Below are 23929 nucleotides of genomic sequence, written 5' to 3' on the forward strand. Positions count from 1 at the left end.
TGACACAGCTCTTGGAAAGCCATTGGCATTTGATGTCAAGAGTCATAAAAATGTTCCTATCTTTGGGTGTAGATTCTAGTGAAAGAGTTCAAAATATGGAAAATATTAAATAAACAGTTTTTCTTTATAAAATTATTGAAGTACAACTAGAATGATCTAATAAAAGGGCAATAATTAAAATATGGCATATCCATTTGACATATGGCCATTTACACTGATAAAGAACAGGTTATAAAGAAAAATGTTCACTTAAATATTAAATAAGAATCAGGTGATAACGATGTATATAAATAATACTATCAATTATGCTTAAAGTACACAAAAAGTTAGGAAGGAAATAAGTTGTAAAGTGACCAGAGCAGCTCTACAGGAAGAGTGGGACCAGGAACAGTTTTTCTTTTTCCTGTTCTGAGTTTTGTGTAATAATGTTACAATTATGTTAATAATTAAGAAAAAGGGTTTAAAGAAGAAATTACAGTAAAACTGATGAAGTCCAGATAAACTGTGGATTGAACCCATGTCAACTTCCTGGGTTGATGTTGTGCTATAAATGATATGAGACGCAACCACAGGGGGATACAGGGTGAGGGGTGGGCAGGACCCGTCTGGCTGCTTTCCTAATATCCAGTGATTCTAGTCCTATTTCTTTTTTAAATATTTTTTTTTTTTTTTTGGAACCAGGGATTGAACCCAGGTATGCTTAACCACTGAGCCTCATCCTCAGCCATTTTTTAATATTTTATTTAGAGACAAGGTGTTGCTGAGTTGCTTGGGGATCACCAAGTTGCTGAGGCTGACTTTGAACTAGTGATCCTCCTGGCTCAGCCTCCTGAGCTGCTGGGATTACAGGTAGGTGCCACCACACCAGGCACATCTATTACTGTTTAAAAAAAATTACAAATAAACAAAAAAGCCAGAAGGCCAAAATATGTTTTTAAAATTGGATTTATACCTTTGATGTCTTGATTTTTGCTGAAAAGTTCCTTGGGCTTATCTAGCACTTCAGGCAGGGTGTTATGGTTTGGATGTGAGGTGTCCCCCAAAAGCTCAAGTGTGAGACAATGCAAGAAGGTTTGGGGAGAAATAATTAGATTAAGAGAGCCTTAACCAACCAGTGAATTAGTCCCCGATGGGATTAACTAGGTGGGGGCTGGGGGTGGACAGGGTGTGGCTGGAGGAGGTGGGTCACTGGGCTTTTGCCTTTGGGGTATATATGTGGTAAGCTGAGCTTAGTCTCCCTCTGCTTCCTGGTCACCCTGTGAGCCGCTTCCCTCTGCCACACTCTCCGCCATGATATCCTGCCTCACCTCTGAGGAATGGAGGAATGGAGCCTGCTGTCTATGGACTGAGACGTCTGAAACCCTGAGCCCCCAAACAAACTTTTCCTCTGCGATTGTTCTGGAGGGTCTTTTCCTCACAGCAGTGAAAAGGCTGACCAGACAGAAAAGAGAAGAAGAAAAGAGGGCGGGGCCTGGGGACCCTGGGTCTCCTCTGAGCTGGAAGGCTGCCAGCAGGCAGGAGCTGCCCTGACTGGGGGTGGAGGGCAAGGGAGTGGGAGGGGCAGAAGACAAGCAGAGAAGGTGGAGGCTGCCGCTCTGGGGGACATGGGACACAACCAAGCTCCGCAGAAGGACCTCAAGTGCAGCTCCCCCCACCCCCCGGTTGTGCCTGGAAGTCTCCAGAAGCAGGGGTGTCCACCCAAGCACCTGACTGACCATTGGCTCCCCGCGGGCTCCCTCCCCGCCCGGCACCCAGGCATCTCTGTGCCTACCCTAAGCTCAGCTCCTTAGGCCCAACTTCAAGGCCACCTTAGGCCACTTGCACCTCTTCTCTTTCCCTCTCCCTGCACCAGTCAGTCCCTGCTTCCTGGGCCTGAGTGCAGGGAGGAAGGGAAACGGTGACAGGAGGGCTGGGGTCACTCAGTATTCAGCTGTCTGCAGACTGCCACATCACCTCCTTAAACCTGCGGCGGCAAAAACCTGGAACAGTACCTCTGTCTGACCCGGCTACCCAACTCCTCGGTTTATACCCAAAGGACTTTGAATCAGCACACTATAGTGACATGTCCACCTCAGTGTTTACAGCAGCTCAATTCACAACAGCCAAACTATGGAGCCAACTAGGTGCCCTTCAACAGATGAGTGGATAAAGAAAACGGGGTACACATACATAATGGAATATTACTCAGCACAAAGAAGAGTGAAATTTTGGCATTTGCAGGTAAATGGACGGAACTAGAGACTGTCATGCTAAAGGAAATAAGCCAATCCCCCCAAAAAAACGAAGGCCGAATGTTCTGATATGCAGACGCTGACTCATAATAGGCTGGGGGAGGGGTTCAAGGGATTGGACAAGGGGGAGTTGGGGGAAGGGAGGGGAGATGGGAATGGGAAAGAGAGTGGACTGAGTCAGACGTAACTTTCCTGTGTTCACATATGCACACAGGGCCAGTGTAACTCCATATCACGCACAACCACAAACACGGGAAGTTACACTCCCCGTATATATATACATGTCATGTCAAAATACATTCTGCTGTCATGAATAACTAAAGAGAACAAACAGAGAGGACTGCAGAGGCCTGGGCCTGACCTTCCTCCCCAGTGAACGGGATGCCTGAGGACAGGCCCAGGCCTCTGGCAGTCATCCTAGCACCTTGTGCATGGGGCAACGCAGGCCAAGCCCCCTGTCCACCCTCGCTCCCTGAGTTGCAAAGGAGACTTTCTGGGCAGTCGCAACTGTCTGAGGAAAAGCTCTCCAGACTGAATTCCACAGAAGCACATCTGAGTCTTGGAAGAGGGGACAGAGTCGTGGCATCCACACCCACCCACCTGGAGAACAGGCTCTCACCTGGGCTACTGTGGAGAGATCATTTGAAAAAGGGTTCCGCTATAGCAAAATGCAAATTATTTAACCATAATAGTGCAGTATGTGACTGAGATGAATGTAATTTGTTCAGTAGTAAAAGTTGGTGAACACATATCCACTTAGATTAAAAAAAATCATATTTCCCATTTGTTAGTTTTGAATATTTGTGAATCACCTGAATTATGATGTCATAAAGCATGCATCTTTGTAATGCAGGTACTCTATTTCATCTATCTTTACACTCACAGAAAATAACCTGGAATAGGAGCGGATGCTGTTTGCTGTCTACTCAATATGCATTCTCTCCTTCCTGACCAAAGAACTCTAATTTTATTGGCACAGCAAGTGTCTACTTAAAATTTTTCATTTTTGCCAGGTGCAGTGGTGCATGCTTATAATCCCAGCTATTCAGGAGGCCAAGGCAGGAGGATTCCAAGTTACTGAGTCCAGCCTCAGTAACCTGGTAAGGCCCTGTCTCAAAATAAAAAGTAAAAGGGTTGGGAACGTGGCTCAGTGTGGCCTATCCCCTGGGTTCAATCCTCAGAACCAGAAAAAAGAAAAAAGTTCACTTTCCCAGATGCCCTGCACCAGAGGCCACCTGACGGTCTGAGCAGAAAGAACGAAGGGACAAGCACCCAGGAGGGCAGACCGGCTGCCTGGACATCTGGACTTCTTCCATCACAGGCTCCTGCCAGGGGCTTCCTCCGTCTTCTTATGACCCCAGGCAATGGGCATATGAGCAGAGGCCTCCTTTAAAATAAAGGAGCACAGAGACAGGAACACCATGGAGCTAAGCCCAGCTCTGAGCCCAGCACGTGCCCTAGCAATGTCTTCACGCTGGCATGTGCTTTTTAAGATTTCCAAGAGAGGAGTATTTTTTTAAGTGCAATCCTTTATTCTGTTGTGACCTCCCCACCTCCCCAGTACTGTGGATGGAACCCAGGGATGCTCTACCACTGAGCTACATCCCCAGACCTTTTCATGTTTTTATTTTGAGACAGGGTCTTGCTAAGTTGCCCTGGGTAGCCTCGAACTTGCGATCCTCCTGCTCAGTCGCTCAGCTTCCCGAGTCACTGGGATCACAGGCTGCGTCCTCCTGCTTGGACTTCCCTTGTAACTTCCCCTCATGTCACTTGGTGCTGGATGGTCCAAAGGCAATTCCCCAGTTTGCTAAGCAGAACGTCAACTGAGGTTACATTCGATTTGGGTTCAGTGGGAAACACTTAGAATTCAGGCACTTCTGTGCCTAGACAAGCGAGCGCCTTCTGTCCTGGTGTAGGAACGGCTCGGAGTGTTCTCTATGTTGCAGGCGCTTGCATGAATAATCAATATGTAAAAAAACTTGAAAGGCCCCAACTCCACACTTAAGGGGTGGCAGAATATGCTACTCCAAAATATGCCACTTTGGTATGAGGACAATTGTGAGCAAAAGACACTTAAAAAACAGCAGATCCAAGAAGGCGCTCTGACCTCCCTCTTTTTTCCCTGAACCCAATGGATAAAAACTCCTTGTGAAGGACAACCTCCCTGGTCTGGGCCAAGAGAGACTCTTCCATGGGAAGGAGCAGCGAAGAGACTTCTGCACAAACACATCATGTTAAATATTCATCTTTTCTCTCAGTAGAAGACAGTACAAACCTGTCATAGATAGAGATGATCAAAGGGCACAAAACAAAATACAGGAAGATAAACTATGAGGTGTGCCAAGCAGTCAGTTATTGGATTTTGTGACATTTGTGATGGGCCTCCCAAGCCCTTGTAGGCTGGAGGCTCACCGAGCCTAGGTCTGCCTCCTTACTGGCAGGAAGGGCGAAGGAAAGATAAAGAGCCTGGGGTCTGATAGCATCCCTCTTCCTTAATTTCTGTCCTTTTAAATTTTGAGACAGGGTCTCACTAAGTTGCTTAGGCCTCACTATTATTGAGAAGACTGGCCTTGAACTTGAGATCCTCCTGTGTCAGCCTCCCAAGCTGCTGGATTACAGGTGTGCACCACTATACCAGCCCCTTCCCTGAAATTCTTAGCTGGACTGATAAGGCAGGACTCCGCTATTTACACAGAGCCCTGCCCTAACTGATAAGGGAAGGGAGCAGAGGTGAAAGTGATTGTCTCCTTGTAGAAGAAACAAGGCCATTCTTCAAGTTCAGCCTGCTCCTGACTTTTCAGCAGTAAGCATACATTTCTTTTATAGTTAGGAAAGAATAAAAAAAGCAACAAAAAGGAAACTGTAACAGGTTCACTTGATGTTTTGACTATACCCTTGTGGCTTTGATACTTATATGTTTTTTCTTTTTCCCAGTCTTCCTTTCCCTAAACTTCTCCTACCTGATCTCTCCTCCCTGATCTCATTTTCTCTGAATCACTTCTATAGAAGCCCGCTATTCCTGCGGATGGGCAGAATCACAGCCTTTGAAACAGGAACCCCCTGTATTTCTCCTTTGCTAGTAAAGCAATAAACCTCCTTTTTCCTTTTTCTAAAAACCATGTTGGGACAAGGACCAAGCTTTCAGCAACAAAAGGATTCAGAACATTTTGGGATGCAAGATTTTTTTCTGCTTGTTGGGCTGTGTTTTCACATACAAGACTGTGGGCATTTAGTGGATCCCAACTAATCCCTTAGCGGGCAGAGGGCCTATCTCAGCCCGCAGGGGGGCAGGCGGGCAGGCGGGAACACTGGATGGGCTCAGAGTGGGGACAAAACTGAAGAACAACTACGGAGGGGAGGGGCATGGGAAAGAGCTGGGAGCCCTCTCTGCAGGCACCCCAAATCCTCCCAGTGTGGAAGAGACCCCGCCTCACTCCCAGGGAGCACCCAGACCTCCAAAGACAGAGTCCTCAGAGCCTGGACTCAGCTGCCTGGAGGCCCCACAGCCTAGTGCACGTGGCTCAGAGACCACGGAAGGCTCAGCAACCCTCCAGCCTTGGTTTCCTTCCTACAGCAGGTTCCAGTAGATGTGCCTGGTCCATTTGCTGGGAGGAGGAGATGAAATGGAAGCGGGCGTGTGAAGCCCTGGGTCCAGGGCCCATGCCAAGTTCACGTAGGATGTTCCTGACTGCTTCAGGGCTGGGGTGTGGCTCAGCGGGACAGCACCCAAGTGGAGGTGCCGGGTCCAAGCCCCAGCACACAAGACAAAACAAAGGTAACTTTAAAACAAAGGCAAGAACTGGGATTCTATGACTGTGTCATAATATTTATGTCCCTAGGCCAGTGGTGAGGCTTTTTAAATCAGGGTATTCTTTGCAGAAAGAATTTAGTGACTATCTGGTACAGTATAGTATATAAAAATACACGGACACTCTGGCAAGAGAAGCAGGAGTGAACTTTCTGTCTTGAACAACTCGTTTCACAAGTCTGCTTGTCACTTCTCCAGAGTTCTGGGTACACAGCACAGTGGCTGTGGCCACTGCCCCCGCCACAAGAACAGTGACTTGTTCTCCTGTGTCAAGTGTTGCTTGTGTGTGTGGAGGTGGGTGTCTTGAATGGGAGCTACAGCAGCAGCAGTAACCCCTGAACTCAGGGGTGTGCCTGTGGGTCCCAGAATCCTGGGACACCTCTTCTCATCCCGAGCCCCTGGGGGCCATCTTGACTGCACCATACCCTTATCTCCAGAGACTGGTTGGTTTTAAAATCACTGATGTACAAATAATTCCTGGAATTGTGATGAGGAGCTCTGGGTGGCACCTAGACTATTTTTAACCCATACTCTAGTCTGGGACCAGCTGTGGCTCTGCAGGGCATAGGACAGCACCTGCCATCTACCCTCAGCAAGAGCAGCTTTATCTGTTTTGTGTCTTTCCTGAATGTAACACTGTGTCTCCAGCATCCTGCCACATTGGGCAAATGGTTCACGTTGGAGAAAACCTTTTAAAAATAATTTTCTGACAGGATGTTTCAAAAAGCCGGCATCTTCAGGCTCACTCTGAAAACTCTGCAAAGTACCTGGCACCTGAGAACGAGGGGCCCGAGTCATGAATTTCAGGCACACACTCCCCAGGAAATGTCATCTGTCTAAGCTTCATTCATGTGACACATGCAGTTATAAGAGGAGACTCTAAGTCCTTTTGTGCACCTCCAGAGCAAAGGGCAAGGTGAGACCCCCCCCTCTTTTGAAAGACCTAAGCCAGCACATGTAGGTTGCAGCTGGCAACTTCAGATCCCAGGACTGCCCCGGGGACCCACCCGGGCAGCCTAGGATGAGTGACAGGCAGGGGAGTCGGGGAAGCGTGCCTGACCTCAGCCGTCACTGCTCCACACCAGTTTTCTAACAAAATGTAAAAATATTCTCTCGATGAGATCCTAGGGTGGCCTGGTGTGGTGGGCTGGACAGTGAACTCCAAAGGCCATACCCACGTCCTAGCCCCTGGAACCTGTGGACATGACCTTGTTTGGAATAAGTCTTGGCAGAGGAATCGAGCTAAAGATCCTTGAGCTGGGAGGTCATCCTGGATTAGCCAGGTGGGCCCTGAGTCCAGAGAGAAGTACCTCCACAAGAAACGGAAGAGAAGGCCGGTGAAGACAGGGGCAGCGATCAGGATTGCCGGGAGCCCCCAGAAGCTGAGGAGGCAGGAAGGTGCTCCCGTAGAGCCTCGGGGGGCCCAGCCTGCCAGGCCTTGGCTTTGGACTGCGCCCACTAACACTGCGAGGGAACAGATTCCCGCTGTTTGAGGCCACCCAGCTCCTGGTGTTTTGTCACTGAGCATGGAACACGAAGGTGCCTACATAGTGAGTTCTTTCTGTGCTTCGTCCTTACTGCTCACATCTCCAGCCAGGGCGGTAAGCAAGCCTGTGTTGAACCTCCTTTGTGTGATTCAAAACATTCCCTTCTGGTAAAAGGAAAGCACAGTGACCCTGAGGAGATCTCAACTGTGTGTGGTGCACGCCCGTCATCCCAGGACTCAGCTGGTGTAGGAGGATCACATGTTTGCGGCCAGCACTGGCAACTTAATGAGACACTGTCTCAATAAATAAATAAATAAACAAAGGAATAAATAAATAGGCTGGGGTTGTAGCTCAGGAGTAGAGTTTGCCTAGCACATGTAAGATCCTGGGTTCGATCCCCAGCACTACAGGAAAATTAAAAAAAAAAAAAAAAAGCCTCAGAACTACACGTGATGGTGAATGACACCATTTCCACATGCCCGTCATTTGGGGTTACTGATTAAAGCTCTATTTGTGTCTCACCAGTTCGCCTGGCAAAATTGGTAGTCGCGGCTTATCCTGCCTCATTTATATGTTGAGGTTGTTGAAATCGCCACCATATCCACATGAGGTCCTGTCCGTGGCGTTTCGTTGAGTGGAGGTGCTAAAATTGTTAACCAAGGGCTGTATTCAGGCTTATGTCTGACAAGGCCACAGTGAACATCCTTGTGGGCACTGACATGCTTGTGTCACTGTGTGGTGACTTTGGGGTAAGGGGTGTAGGTACATGGTCTCCCCAACGATCACCACCCATTCTCCCAAGGAGACACACCAATTTGCCTCCTGTTTTCCTCATAACACGAGGTCCTCCAGATGCTTAAAAGAATGTTGTCCTCTCAAATAGCCCAGACTCTGAAAAAACAGCTTTCTTGGTAAACACAGGTACTCACGGCTCAGACTCCCATCAGGAGCCTGGAGCCCTAGGCTGCCCCCCTTTGACTGTTCCTGAGCACCTCCCCACCTGAGCACCTCGTGCAAATGGCTTCGTGGGTTCCTGTGGCCCCTGAGACATTCTAAGGACAATGGCAGCCACCATACAATTGTGACTGGGGTAGTGGTGGCTGGCCTGTCCCTCTCCCTCCCTTCACTCTTGCCCCGACAGTCTACTCTCTAGAAGGCAGCCAGAGTGCAAGTTCCAGTGGACAGTCCAAACAGTCCAGTGGGTTCCCAGCTCATGCAGAGTAAGATCCACAATCCCCGTCATGGCCCCCACAGCCCCGCAACCTGTCCATCAGCTGTCCCTCCAACCTCAGGTTCCACAGCACATGCTGCACTCTAGCTGGAGCCCTGGACATTCCTAGGTGATGAAGGGGGACGAGGGCAGGTGACTAGGGACACCAGTGCCTGGGGATGAGGGGACTGGGCTGGTGGATGGCAGCGGGAATGGACAGGTACATTCTGCTTCCATGTTCCTGCAAAGGCTCAGGCCTCCTGCACAGGCCATCTCCCCTCTTCCCGAATCTGGCTTTGCCAGTCCACTGTGGAGGTTCTGGCACCAGCCTTCTTCTCCAGAATCAACTGCCCAACTGGAGAAGGTTTTAATTTTAAGGTCCACGTAACTGACCCTATCAACCACCAGCTTCCAAGTACCAGGAAGACCCCCTTAATGATAATGGCCCTCATCCTTATGTGTCAGCTGTCCACACAGGGCTTTGGTCTGGATTGGTCTGAATCTCTGGCAACTGTGCATCCTGTCTGCTCTTTGATCAAGGCTTCCTGAGACCCCTTGGGCCCAAGACTCCACCAGCTCCTGGGTGAAGGCCGCTCCCTCCTGACTCAGGTCCACCCTCCTGTTCTTACTTCCTCATTTACTTATTTATTTATATTTGGTCCTGGGGATGGCACCCGAGGCCTCATGCACACCACGTCTGTGTGCTACCAGTGGGCAACGCCCAGCCTGCGCCCTGCCTATCTAGGTGGCAGGCTGTAGGCCAGTGTCTCCTGGCGCTGCTTGGCATCAGAGTTGGAGCTCTCAGAGGCCAGCTTCCGGCCCTGGGACAGACAGTGAGACCACCGGCTTCTCAGAGGGTGGGCTCCACCTGAAGCTGCTCTCTTGGGTTTCTGTGGCACTGCATTCTGTGGGCTCTCTGCAGGCCCCTCTATTTGATTTCTGTCCTTCATGGGGGGTCCTTCTTCTTTCCTGCGTGTTTGACAAGCTGGGGAGCCCTGTCCTCGGCCCCACTCCCTCCCTCCCTCCCACCTTCCACAAACTTCCGTGGGTGCCAGTCACTACTGCTGTGCCCATGTCCTCCGAACTGATTAGTACTAGGTGACAAAAAAGCTGGCTGGTAGTGACTGACCTACAGCTGGACCCACCTTCAGATGCCCCCCAGGGCTCCCAGCTCACACCTGGCAGTTACATCCCCTCTAGCCCCCTCGGCACGGTTTGAAATGCCCACCCAATCCTGTAACCACACGTCCATCCGCCCTTCCTGTTCCAGGTTCATGCCCGGCAGGTGGCACTTACTCCCAAGTACTCCGTCGTCAGAAGCTTCTCTCCTGAGAGTTCTCCCAGCTGGGGTTGGATCAGTTCGTCTTTGTCCAGATCAGCTTCCATGGTGTCATGGTCCTCCTGCGTCAAAGAGACGGGGTAAGTGCTGTGGACACCCTGCCTCCGGCCCCCAGAGGGTGGCTCCCCAGAGCATGAGCTGCCCCGAAAGGAGCAGGCCTTGGCCCAACACGGCAACTCGTGGGTCCCGTTCACAGGCCTCAGGCCCATCTGCCCTCTATGTGGAGATGGGTGGGGAGGCCAGAGAGCCCCAGGGATCCGGTGGGGCGAGCGCTTCCCAGGGGAAGTGTGAAGAGGCCCAACATGGCACTGGCAGCCCCTCTCAGCCACAGTCCTCGGGTTCCTCTCCGTGGCCAAGGTCCCAGGGCAGTGGCCAAACCAGTCAATCTACAACCAGTGTCAAGCACTTTCACATGCACAGGCCTCATGGGGGCTACAGACGTATGGGACAGCTTTGTTCTCCTCAAGTCGGTCACAGTCACCAAGAAGACAATACGCGGGGCTCAGGCAAAGACTGTCATCCTGTAGAAAACGTCTCCATAAGATGAACACGTTGTGTCAGCACTGTGGCTCCAGGCCTGCCACCTTCAGATCTCACCCTGCGGCAGATGCAGAGGACTGCCCAGCACAAGAGGCCAAGGCTGGAAGGTGAAAGGCCACTGGTAGAGTGAGACATCTAAAAATCGCATCCCAGATTCAGACGTGGCCTCTGAGGAAGGACACTGCCTCCACCCAGGAGGGCACTGTGAGGCACCAGTGGCTGAGGATGGCCATCAGCCATGCAGTACGTGTTCTCATGGAGGAGGAGAGAAGAAGCGAGGAGGAGAGGGAAGGAGAAGAGCTGTTTAGCTTCAGGGAAGATGAAGTGGACCTGTCTCCCTCCTCCTCCCGCCAAGTCAACTAAAACACTGGCCACTACACTTAAACAGGAGACCCTGAAACATGGAGAAGGAGGCAGACCAGCGAGGGACTTTGGGACCCCAGGAGTGATGGAGATGAGGGCTTTGGTTTTCTTCTTGCCTCGTCCACATCAGACTTGGAGCTGAAGAAGCCAGCAATCAGGAATGCCAAGGAAGACAAAAACGTCCCCTACGGCCTGCTCCCTCTAGCCCAGGGACCAGGAAAATGGGAATCGGACATGAAAAAAACACCGTAGAAAGTAACCAACACTGTAGTCCCACCCCCGACAGAGCCTGCAAGGGCCTGGGGATCCTCATCTTCCGCCCTCACTGTGGTAAGGCACCCCACACCTCCGGGGGCGGGGGGCACCAGAGAAGCTGAGCAGGGAGATCCCGTCCCTGCTGGGCAGTAATGAAGGCCTCATGCTCAGTGTGGGCCCCTTCCTGTACCTGACAATAAGTGGTTTCTCTGCATCTTCCTGCTGGGAGAAAAGGCCATGTTGGGGACCAAGCGGGGACCCAGAACGCCTGCCCCCATTCTAAAGTGATGAGGGAACCCCACCTTCCAATGTGGAACCTGGAATTCTACCCACACCTTTCCTTAAGCAAGGAGTCTGGGTATTAGTGACAAGGTAGCGTCAGAAGACACCAGCTAAAACAGAAGTTTAAATGAGATCCAACACCTTACAATACCCCAAATGTCCAGGTTGAGACTTAAGACAAATCCCTCATCACATCAAGAACCAGGGAGATCGCTAATCAAACGGAGAGAGAATCCCCAGATGCCCATGTTAGGTGACAGAGATATCAGAACTACCTGACATAAATGTTCACGCAGCTATCATAAAAAATGCTTCCATGAATAATCACAAATGCTCTTGAAACAAAAGGCTCAAGAATACAGAAAAAGGAGAGAAAAATAAAACCAAAGCAAGCAAATGGAAGAACATAATAAAGAGCAGAAGGAAGAGAAGAAAAACAGAAAAGCAACAGAGAACATGGATGAAGAAAAAAGTTGGTACTTTTATTTAGGATTAATGAAATTGACAAGACTGCCAAAGAAAAAGTCAAGACACAAATTACCAGTGTCAGGAAAGAAACAGGGGCTGTCAATACAGACCTGCAGATATCAAAGGGGTCATCAGGAATTCCCACAAACAACTCTACACCCAAAGTTTGAGGACTTAGAGCAAAAACACAGACTCTTCCACAAGTCTCTCAACATGGAGTCAATAATGTGCACAGTGCTAGGAACATTAAGGAAACTGGACTCATAACTTGAAAATACTTGTAAAAGAAATCTCCAGGCCTGTGTGGATTCACTAGAGAATTTTGTCAAACTTTTAAAGTAATACCAAGTCAAATAACCAAAGGAAGAGACGTTTCTTACTTCATTTTATGCAGCTAGTATTACCCTGGTACCAAAATCAGAGAGAGGTAATACCAAAAAAGAAAAGCACAAACACCCCTCATGAATATAGCATAGAAGTCCTTAACAAATAAGGCAATATATTCATAGAATTCTATCCCATGACCAGGTACAGTTTGCTCCAATGATGCAAGAGTGGTCCATATTAAAACTTCATCCCTGTAACCCACAATATTAACAGACTTATACAGGAGAAACAAATCACATGATCAGCTGGACACAGTGGCGCATGCCTGTAATCCCAACAACTCTGGAGGCTAAGGCAGGAGGATTGCAAGTTTGAGGCCAGCCTGGGTTACGTAGCAAGACCCTATCTCAAAATAAACAATTAAAAGGGTTGGGGGTGGCTCAGTGGTAGAAAGCCCTTGGGTTCAATCCTCAGTGAAGGAGGAGGAGAAGAAGGAAGGGGTGGAGGGAGAGGAGGAGGAGAAGCAGCACATGATCATATTAATGGGTGATCAGAGTATGTGACAAAACTCAACACCCACCAGACAGAAACCCAGCAAATCAGACAAGTGGGGGACTTTATTAAGAACATTTACAAAAGCCCTACAGCAAAATGGTACTTAGCAATGAGAGACTGGATGCTTTCCATCTAAGACCGGGAACAAGGCAGGATCTCTACTCTTACAGCTCTTAGTCAACATGGTGCTTGGAGTTCCAGCCCAGACCAATGAGGTTGAAAAGGAACAAAAGGCACAGATCAGAAAGCAAAAACAGAACTGACCCTATCTGCAGATGACATAATTGTCTATGCAGAAAATCCTACAGAATCTTTAAAATATGTCTGTTGTGCATATGTGTATATATAAAATATTATTTTCTCCTAGAACTTATGATTGAGTTCAGCAAGGTCACAGAATATAAGGTAGATATATAGAACCCAATTTCCTTCTTACTTTTTTTTTTCTTACAGTGCTGAAGATCGAACTTAACATCTCAGCTTGCTAGGCCAGTGTTCTACCACTGAGCTACATCCACAGCTCCAATTTCTATATGTAACTAATAAACAGGTAGACACTGAAATTAAAAACACCACTTACAACTACACAAAAATAAAGGATTATCTAGGTATAAATCTGACAAATCACTACAGGAGGTATACGCTGAGAACTACAAGACTAATGAAATAACTGAATATCTAAGTAAACGGAGACACACACTTTGTTCATGAATCATGAGACTTGACATGGTTAAGATGCTAATTCTCCCCAGATTGATATACAAGTTCAGCTCAATTTCTATCAAAATCATATGAAGACTTTTTTGAAGCCACATACAAGATTATTCTAAAATTTATACGGAAAGGGCAAAGGAGCTCGAATCAGCTGAGACAATTTTAGAAAACAAGAACAATATATAAGAAATCATACTATCTAATTCCAAGATTTACTATATAGCCACAGTAATTCAGATTGTGTGCTATCGGCAGAGATAGAAAAATAGATCAACGGAAGAAAGAACTCTGAAACAGACCTACACAAATATTCCCAGTACATTTTTTTTGAGTTGGAGTCTCGCTGTGTTGCCCACACTGGTCTTGAACTTCTGGATTTACATGATCCTCCTGCCTCAGCCTCCTGAGCAGCTGGGACCACTCTGCCCAGCTTCTTCCCCACTGTTTTTTGACAAAGGTACAAAGTAAATATGACGCAAATAGTTGTTATACTGGCCGACAGAACAGGACACATGGCGATGGGGGAAGTGTGTGGCACTCTTCCTGACTCCCTGCCAAGTCTTGCTTCAACACCAAGTTGTCCTCGGTGGGTTAAGTTATGAAAAGCAGCACACAGTAGCCCAGACTGGGGTATGAGCTGAGGCTGAAGGGAGCCGCTGGCCCTGGGAGTGAGCAAGGGGAGAGGGCTCCTGGGGGAATATGGCAGCCAACTGCTGCCCCAGGGTGGAGCCCAGGCTGCCCATCACCTTCTTGTGACACTGTTCCCTGAGAAATGCTAACCAACCTTTCTCTGATTCCTGGCACACTCAACAAGTAGAATTTGGTTCCTCTAAACATTCTAATTTTCAAGAAAGCACGATTCTGCAAACATGAGCACCTGTGCTCATTTAATACTAATTTCTGATCATTGTGGATGCGATGGTCTTTGGTGAATGTGATTTACCCGGTTCAGTTCCCGAGGGGTTTGAAGTTCACACACCTGGGCCCAGGACTGGGCTGGGAGCTGAGCCCTGGAATGCCAGGCTGTCTGGTTAGGGCTGCTGTAGGGGGGCAGCCCCAGTCTGTAGGCTGGGGGTACCATACCTGCCATCATAGACATGGCCACCTCAGGACATGCTACCTTAAGAAAAGGAGACATGACTTATTCTGGGTGGCCCCCAAGGCAGGCCAGAAGCAGCAGACGGAGACAGGTTCTAGACCCACCCAGACCCTGTCATGGCCATCAGCACTGGCACTGCCTCAGTCATGAAACAGCCTGCAGAGGGACATCACAGACACCAAAGACCAGGGCACCCCGCCTGGCAGCTGGCACACTCGCCTATTAAACCATTAAGGAAGGCGCCCCCTATCCTTCCCCTTCCCGGTGACTCGGTGTGGATTCCTTTGATCAATGCTGCTTTCCTCAGGAGGAATCCACAGCCTGGAGAACAACAAGCCCCCTGCAATGGTCCAGCCTCAAGGCTGAGCCTGGCCTTCAAGCTCGGCAGCCCCTTTTTGCCCAGGTCTTTCTGACCTGGCCCCTTGGGGCCCTGCAGGAGAAGCCTGTCTCTGGGGAGACACAGGCAGGCCTGCCCAGGTCTTCTGAGGACCCAGGGTCCGCGGTGTCTGGTTGCAACTGAGCTCAACAGGGCACATGGAGTGGGAGGGAGATTGTGGCCACGGTCTAGAGTCCACAGCTCATCCTCTCTTCCCTGCTCTTGTCTAATCATAAACGGAGAATCCACTCTTAATTCTACCCAGAACACAGGTTCACGGTCACTGCTGTGATCTAAGCTCTAGTCTGAACTCATTCTTCCTAGCAAGAACAGTTGCCAAGTGCTAGTGGACTCGGCATCCTAAGATTTCCCCGAGTTCCTTAAAGGTAACGCTATCTAGGAGACCCTACCCCAAGGTCAACTCTGGGACGTTTGTGTAAGAATCATGTTGCTTCTTGGCTTGGAGTTGAGTTTACCAAAATAGCAACATCTTAGAGATCAAATAGTATGTATACATTCTATGATTATTTTAGGAAAATGACTGCTCCTTGGGAACCAAGCAGCGGGCTCTGCGGTCTGAGTGGCAGGGATCTGGGCACAGGATAGAGTTTCATTTCTCCTCCGGGGAACTAAGCCTTGGAGGCCCTGACTGGAAATGGGCATGTGAATCACAGTTTCACGGAGGTATTAGTGACACACCACTTCCCTGCCAGGAGAGAATGGGAAACATTAAGAAACCAAACAAATGTCCACATTCCATTTCAAAGAGAAAGAAACAGTAAATGGCTAACAAAGGCTGATACCAGCAGCAGAATTTCCTGACCCTGGACGATGAGTACATATGTGAGACCCGTCCATTTGCAAATCAATCTACACATTTGTGCCACCACATCTTCCCACAGGTTGAGGCTTGACCTGTTAACTTCTTCTAATACTAGTTACTCTGAGACTCACTGAAATATTTATTCAATTTTATTTTTTAAATTAAAAAGACTGAAGCTGCTTTTCTTTTAAAGTGCTTTGTAATTAAATCTATGGATCATTGATAAGCTCTCACTAATCTCCCAAAACACAGGGCCGTTTCTGCTTTGGTTTCTAACATATGTAACACATTCATAAAGGCTACCTGGAATTTCAGCTTAATGATGATGGGAGGGGGCAGAGAAAGAACCAGGGTCTCCAGCTGACCTACTGGCAATGTGGAGAAGTGGCTTCCCCTGACTCAGTTTCTCTCCTACAACATGCAAGGCAATTACTATTGGTGTTTTCAAGAGTAGAATGTTACTACGGGATGCATAAATGTAACAAAACTGATATCGAAATCATTACTGAATGGATAGTTCTTAATTTAAAAACTTTTGTTCTGAGGTTTAATTCAGGAAAACGTGATTCTTGACAGTGCCCTGGTTTCTCTAATAAGGGGGCCGCCTGCTGCCTCCTTTAAGACCGTCACGACTGACTTGAGGAGACTGAGGAAATCTCTCCTGTTGCTTGCTTTTGAAAAGCCACGACGCCGTGGATGCACACCAGGCACTGCTGTGGCTTCTGAGAAACACTAGTGTCTGTGAACAGGAAACAGGCATCCTCGGGGCTCAGGCAAAAGATAAAGGGGTGGGCGACGTGAGTGGGAGACACATGCCAGAGCCCACTGGTGGGTTCCCAGCAGCACTCGGAGACTCTGCAGGCAGGGACCCGGGGAGGCAGAGGAGTCTGGAATGGGCACAGAGAATCTGTCACAAAAGACGCTTGCTCAGAGCGGGCACTGGCTCCACTGAGTGGTACCAAGTAGGCTGAAACAGTGGAGGCCGCATAAGAACATTAGACAAGAACTTCCGAAACTGGCAAAACCAGTGGTGACAGCCAGGAGGTACTCAGGGCTACTGAGGGCTCGGGCGTCCTGGCAGGGAGGGGGCAGCTGCTTTCCGACAGTTCTCCCCCAGCCTAAGCGGGCAGAATCTGCCAGCCCCACTCAAGTGCAAGGGAGGCCTTGGTGCCCCATGCACCATGCCGATTGGCCACCATGTGCACTCTCCGACCTCCCCGGCTCAGGAATGCCAAAGAGAAGGATGTAGATTTTAAACACCCACTTTGTGAAGCAAGGGCGTGATGAATAAGGAAATACTTCAGAAAGAAATGCCTAATTAGGGTGGGTCTCAAATACCATTGTTGGAGGAATTTTACTAAAATTACTGGCCTTTATACTCAAGCAGAATGCATCAGATTACTAGGTAGAGCTCAGGGATAACTGATTACTTCAAGAATTAAGACTGCCTCAAAAAAAAGGCCCTTGAGCTGAGATGAATTTAGATGTTCTCATACGAAGCTTCCCCATAGTGGCTCAGTGACCTCATGACACTACAAGATTCTTAACTGGAGGCTTTAGATACACAATACTCCAGAAAAACCAGATTCTAAGCAACTGGCCTGAAAACAAAACTAAGGTTGACCACTAAATGCATTTGAAAACTCAGATTCTCGCAGATAAATGCAGAGAGCAGAATGTATTCAAGTGGTTTCACATATGACAAGTGAAAGTGCCCAGTGTGCTTGCTACTCTGCGAGCAGTTAAACCTGAGACAGCGTCTCAGGACACGGAATTGTAAATCTCTCTTTGTAAAAATACAGGAAAACCCTCCACCTGGGAGAGCAAGGGTGGACTGAGGTGACCAGGCCCGGCTGTGGATGGCAGACTTCCCGGGTGGATGGACCCCGTCCACAGGGGCAGCATTTATCCTGCACCCACCCTCAGGACTAAGCACGCCAGCTCCGCATCCCCCAGGACTCCTCCTGGTGCCCGGCAGCTCTGACGTCAACTTCCTTACTCACAAAAATGCATCCCCAGCTCCTGAGAGCTGGCCAACAACCAGAGCAGTTCAATAAATGACCAGAGTCAACCCAGAGACCCTAACACCCTGACCTCCGGCTTCTTCAGGCCTGTTGATTTGGCTTCTTGATTTGCTTGCTTAAAACTTTTTTTAAAGTCTAGGCAAAAACAGCAAGAGATAGAAGATGGCAAAGATGCCCTGGGAAAAGCAGTGCTTATCAACATATTTAACCCCAGAATCAGAGAAACCTGGAGGACCGAAGCGAAGGTGGGAGAAAGCATCGGGGAGGTCGCAGAGAGGGGCGTCATTACAGCAGCTCTGTGGACACCATGCTCAGCACAGCAAGAGCCCGAGGGACACCTTCCAACCGAGTCCAGAGCTGCTCAGAAGCCCTCGAGGCCAAGTCCGGGCGTCCCCTCCCTGAGATGAGGTGAGTGAGGGCGAGACCAAATCCCAGAACTGGAAACACCCCTCACACAGAGAAGGGATGGCCTCAATGTCAGCAAGAATGACATAAAGAAAGCCTTCAGTGAACCGTGTAACTTCTGAAATACGTTTAGATGGACCTCAAAGTTCCAGCCCCACACTCCACTCCACTTTAACCTGTGTAGGGGTTCGACCTCTCCTCCAGCTGCTTCCCACTCTCTGCTCCAAACCTCCCTCCCAGCAGACAGGAGTCTAGATCTGATCATGGGGACAATGTGACAAACAGCCCCTGCACCCCGACTGTGCTGGAGTGTTCCACGGGGTCCTCATGATCACCCAGTGAGAAGGGGCTCAACGTGCTCACTTCATGAAGGCCTCGAGTCAGCCCACATTCCCAGAGCCACACAGGTGATAAGTGGGGCAGCGTTAAAGCCCGCAGATGGGGCCACTGCTGCCTTCCTCGGTAGCTGACTTGAGCCCACTGACTCCACATTTAGCCAGCGTTAACCAGGCCCCTGACCTTTTCTAGGGTCTCAGGGGCACAGAGAGCTTTCCACACTTCGCCCATCTGTTCCCCTTTGCCCTGGACTTGGAACGAGGACACACTGTGCGGATCAAATGCGCACAGGACAACAATCAGACCCAAGATCCCAGTGACCTGACACAACAAGTTGACTTGCCAAGATGTCCCTCAGGGATCAAAATAGCATCCTGGCCTTGGTTCAACCCTGCCCCACCACCTACTTTTCTGGATTAGACGTCTCATAGCTTCAGAAGGACTAAGGAGTAGACATCACATGCAAAGAAAGGAGGGAAAGGAAATGATCACTTGTTTTGTCTGCTGTGGGCCACAGGTTAATCTGCTGATCTTGCGACATTTCAGTCATATTTACCTCTATTTTCACAGATGAAGAAACAAAGCTGTACTGTTCGTGAAAATACAAAAGTAGACATGGGTCTTACCATGTGGGACTTTGAGTACTACCAGGAGCAACTTGAGATTTTACTGGGTGATGAGGCGCGTGGAACTGTTTAAAAAGGGATCAAGTCAAAGTGTAAAGGGGTTTAGCTCCTTTAAGAGCAATTTGGCAGGATCTAGTGAAAACGAGACCCTCATATTCATGAAACTAACAACTCGAGGTCCAGGTGTGAGCCTTGTATTTGTGCAAGGAACACGGACAAAGATGCTCTCTGCTGCACTGCGAAAAGCGCAGAACAGAAAGGAGAAAGACACGCTGCTTATGCTTACAGCGGAACACCCCACGGCAGTTACAAGGATGAGCTTGGGCGGTGTGGACTGGAACGAATAAACTTCTACCACATAAGGTGAACTTGTGGATGAAAAAGCAAGCCAGTAAATGATTCTTACACTACTAAGCCATTTATGTAAAGCTGAAAAGCATAAAACAAGGGCTCCGTGGAAGAGCACTCACTTAGCACACGCCAGGCCCCAGGTTCCATCCCCTGCACCGCAAAACAGACCAACACAAGAGACCATAAAACAGAGTGCGTGTTGTTTATGGAAATACGAAGATATTATGAAAGTACAGAATCATCCATGGAATTTATATATCAACTTCAGGATAGTGGCTAATTCGTCAGGAGGAGGGTGAAGACGGATACCACCATAGCTGTCTGTTATTTATTTTCTGTACTTTCTGGAAAGTCTAAAATGTTTCCTAAGTTAAAAATTAATTGGTTGCATCCCCGAGTGGACCACTCCCTGCTTTAGAAAATGGTCTGCGGGCCATGTGCACCTCAATCTGGGAAGGGAAGACCAGAGGCCAGGAAATCGGAGATGGGAGGGACGATGAGGCTTAGGCCAGGATGTGGAGCAGAAAAGGAAATGAAAGGGAAGAGGCAAGTGATTTTCAGACGGATGAGTCACACGATTCGGTAACCGTCTAGAAGGTGATGACAGAATGAGGAGAGGGAAGAACCACAGACCTCCAGCAGTTCAAGGAACACGGGCCCCGGGAACAGCCGGGCTGTCCAGGAACTCCACAGTTAAAGCCCCTGGTTCACACCCACCTCCTGGACACCCATGTCAGGGTGAGACGCTGGGATGAGTGGGGCTCTGGTTCATGACAGTCAGTGGTCTGGCTGCTGAGAGAACTCGAGCCTCGCGCACAGTGGTAGGACTGGAACAAGGGCCTTGTGTCCACGCTGGGTGATGTCTGCCTGAGACCAAAGGCCTCCTCAGCCTAAAAGTTCCTGAGGGCCCAAAGGCTACCTGGTCCCAGTGCCTGGAGAGTAGGTTCAAGTCCCAGAAATAGCCAAGCCTGGTCAGTGATGTGCTGGACTCACGTGGCAGTTTTCACCACCGTAAATGGGTGCGGTGTGCTCTGGTCACTTACAAATACCCGTGGAGTGATCACGTCACGCCCGACACCTTCCAACAGCTTCCTCCTCTCTGAATAAAAGCTGAAGTCCTTCTCAAACCCAGTGATCTGATGCCATCTCCTGCTCCCTCCCCACGTCTTGAGCCTGGAATGCCCCAAAGTGCTCCCTCCTCAGGGCTTTGACGGCTGCTCTTCCCTGTCCACCAGGGGCTTTCTCTGCCCTTCCTGCTCCCCTGTCCTTCAGGGTGCCCTCTCCACCTCACACGCTGCATTCCCACTTGTTCATTTGCCCGAGGTCTGCTTCCTCCCCACAGCACGTCTGGTTTGCTTGTGACTTCCATCTCCCCAGGACCTGACCAAACTTCTAGTATGAACCTGAGTGAGTCAGGGAATTCCCCCTATAGAAATCATGTGTAAAATGTGACACACGAATTAGAATCAATCATTTCAGGTATTTCACCAGGAAATGACCAGTGGATTCCACAAGTTGAGAAGGGTTTGCTCACTGGCGCAGGCTACTCACACTGGGTAGGCATGGCGTGTTTCTGGCCATCTTGTCTGGGGAGCTTTTCCTGGCTGCTACTGTAGACTTGGTAGAGGGCGGGGCCGAGGAGGGGGAAATGAAGGGGACACCTGGAAGCAGAAGCGCTGCAGAAGGACTGAGATCTCAGCAATCTCCACACATCTCTGAGTGACTGCCAAACTGCAGGTACATGCAGACATGGGAGGGAGCCCAGGGAAAATGGAAAGTCTGGGAAACTTGTAAATTTCTTGTGTTAAATGCAAACTCCAACCCACACACAGTTCAAGTGGCAGAAGGTGGAAACCTTACTGGCTTGACGTATCAGAATACAATCTTTGGCCCAATCTAATCGGCAGTGAAACTATGCAGGGGGACTCCAAAGATTGGGGGAAAGAAGCAGCAGAGATGCTAGCAGCTAGCTGCAAACCACAGAACAGACGGACGCTTCAGATTAAGAACATGCAAGTCAACTGCTAGCTAAAACCAACAAAACCAAGGAGCCCTGGGAGAGTAAGATGATTCAGAACCACCACCACAAATTATCTGTGTTTATATTTATGGTCAATTTGTTTTTTACAATAGTAAAATTTAACAGAAATCTAATGAGTCAAAACATAGTCTTTTCAACAAATGGTGTTGGGTAGCTACCTGTGTCTCCACATGCAAAAAGACGCTCATTTATGTGTATGTGTGTGTGTGTGTGTGTGTGCGCGCGCTCGCACCTGCCACATATGTGTGACCACAAAAAGCCTCTCTGTTTTGTACCCACGGGCTATCTGGAAATGGTTTGTTCCCAGATGAGCTTCTCTCAGACTAACAGCCACAAACTCCTCCCATGTCGTAAGCACACCCTTTCGCAAGGTGGCTTTGCTAGTCTTCCAGAGCATTAATGATGTCTGTTTTTCTCACCCCTCAGTCTGGGCTCGCCTTGTAACTTTGACCAGTAGGATGGGGCAGAAGTGAGCCCTTGAGAGCCTTGTCCTCCAGAGTCTGAGGTTCTGCCTTCACCCTCTTGAACCAAGAGAGACTCAGGAAGAAGGACAGAGAAAGAGAGAGGCCACATGGAAGAGGACAGAGAAGCCAGCTGGCACTACTGCCAAGCCACTGGTGAGGCCACCTTGAACCCTCCAACCAGCTGATGTCCATCCAACTGTGGTCACGTGAGTGAGTGCAGGTGAAACCAGCAGAGGACCTGTCCAGGCAACACACAGAATTGGAAGGAAAAATTGTTGTGTTTGAGGCCACTAAGATTTGGGATGTTTGGCATGATTTGTCATAAGTTGACAAAGGCTAACGAACACACACACCCCAAATGAGGCAGGCTCCTGAGCACCTGCTCTGCATGATCCCATTCACACATCTCTCAAAAACAGGGCCAGAATGGGAGGTGGGTGGCAGGCACCTGAGCCACACAGGCGTGTGCCTTGTGAGTGCTCTCCCGGGCTTGGAGTATGTGGGCCAGCTTGTTCCATTCCTCTGGGGGGACTCTGCAGAGAGGACCCATCAGAACTCCTGCCAACATCCCATCTGGAGCATCTATCCCCACAGTCATCTAGGGAACACCTGGCACGTGCCAGTGGCTGATCTAGGTAATGGGCTCGTCTGGTGAACAAAACTGATACCAGCCCTGTCCTAGTGGCACTTACAGGTCCTACAGGACAACTGACGGCAGCCTGAACAGCCTAAAAGCAATGACTTGGCCGTGAAAGATAATATCAAATAAACACCAGAAAGCACTAGATGCCAGCTGCTAAGTGAGTCGCGTAACTAGTTCCCTGCAGCTCCTCTGCCCACACAGCCACACACCTTCCATTTTGTTTCTGTTTTTCTCTATTTCAGGTGAACTCTGTTTTTCCCTTCATGATCTCATTCAGTCACCTGGCTCTGCTGGGCAGCAGATCCCATCTTAACTGTCACACGCTGCGCCTGATGGCTGCTGTTCCGCGGGATCTCAGATGCTGCTCACTGCTAACAGAAAGCCGTTTGGATTCCCATGTTTTATATAATGGACTAGGTACGTGGCACTTGGAATTAGGTACAGGAAGTCTCTATTTGAGCAAACCAGATCTGCACCTTTGCAACAAGCCCCAGCGATGTGAGCGAAGACCTGGGGAATAAGCTCAGGCACAGGTATCTTGAATGCTGGAGGAGGGACGAGCAGGCCACACACCGTTTCCCCCTCTGTCATGTTCTCAGACTTAGGTACTAAGTGTTTCACCTTGGAATGCCAAGTGACAGCGATTTGATTAGACCAAACCATTTATTAAATAAAGTCATAAAATAGAACTGTGCATGATGTGCCCAAGTATTTCTTAAAGAGTTAAAAATGAGAAATATACCTTTCTGCACAGAATATACCATCACCCCAAAAAACCTATGATAACAGGAAAAGGTCTCAAAATGCCTCACTATAATTTTTTAAAAATTAGATAAGAGAGGGAAAAAAGTTTATTGTAGAGCATTGTTTGACCTTTTCTGCACCTGTTTCCATGGAAACAGATGTTGGACAAATAGGGTTTATAAATGCCTAGGAATCATGAGGTGTCTATAAGCCCTCACCTTGTTTTGAGCCATCTGATGTCTATTTCCATAGAAACCAGAGTGGAAATGAGGGCAGCAGCCATGAGTCAGTCTGTTGGGCAGCTAGTTCATCCCAGGCATGGTCTGGGAACCCAGGAGCTACATTACAGAAATAAATGAATTTAGAAGCTGAAAAGGTACCAGAAAAAAGCAAAAGCCTTAATTGGGAAACACTGGTT

The 23929-nt window shown here is 48.9% G+C and overlaps 1 protein-coding gene across 2 annotated transcripts in view; it reads right to left on the reverse strand.

Annotated features, from left to right (window-relative positions):
- Armc9 (armadillo repeat containing 9) overlaps positions 1–23929 on the reverse strand; it is a 120956-nt gene that overhangs the window by 19019 nt on the left and 78008 nt on the right. For both annotated transcript variants that reach the window (XM_076865630.2, XM_076865631.2), the window contains exon 20: positions 10033–10137. In XM_076865630.2, coding sequence (XP_076721745.1) covers positions 10033–10137 — 105 coding nt within the window. The remainder of the gene's footprint in view (positions 1–10032; positions 10138–23929) is intronic.

The sequence above is a fragment of the Callospermophilus lateralis genome, chromosome 9, assembly GCF_048772815.1.
Source record: "Callospermophilus lateralis isolate mCalLat2 chromosome 9, mCalLat2.hap1, whole genome shotgun sequence".
In the NCBI taxonomy this organism is placed as follows: Eukaryota; Metazoa; Chordata; class Mammalia; order Rodentia; family Sciuridae; genus Callospermophilus; species Callospermophilus lateralis.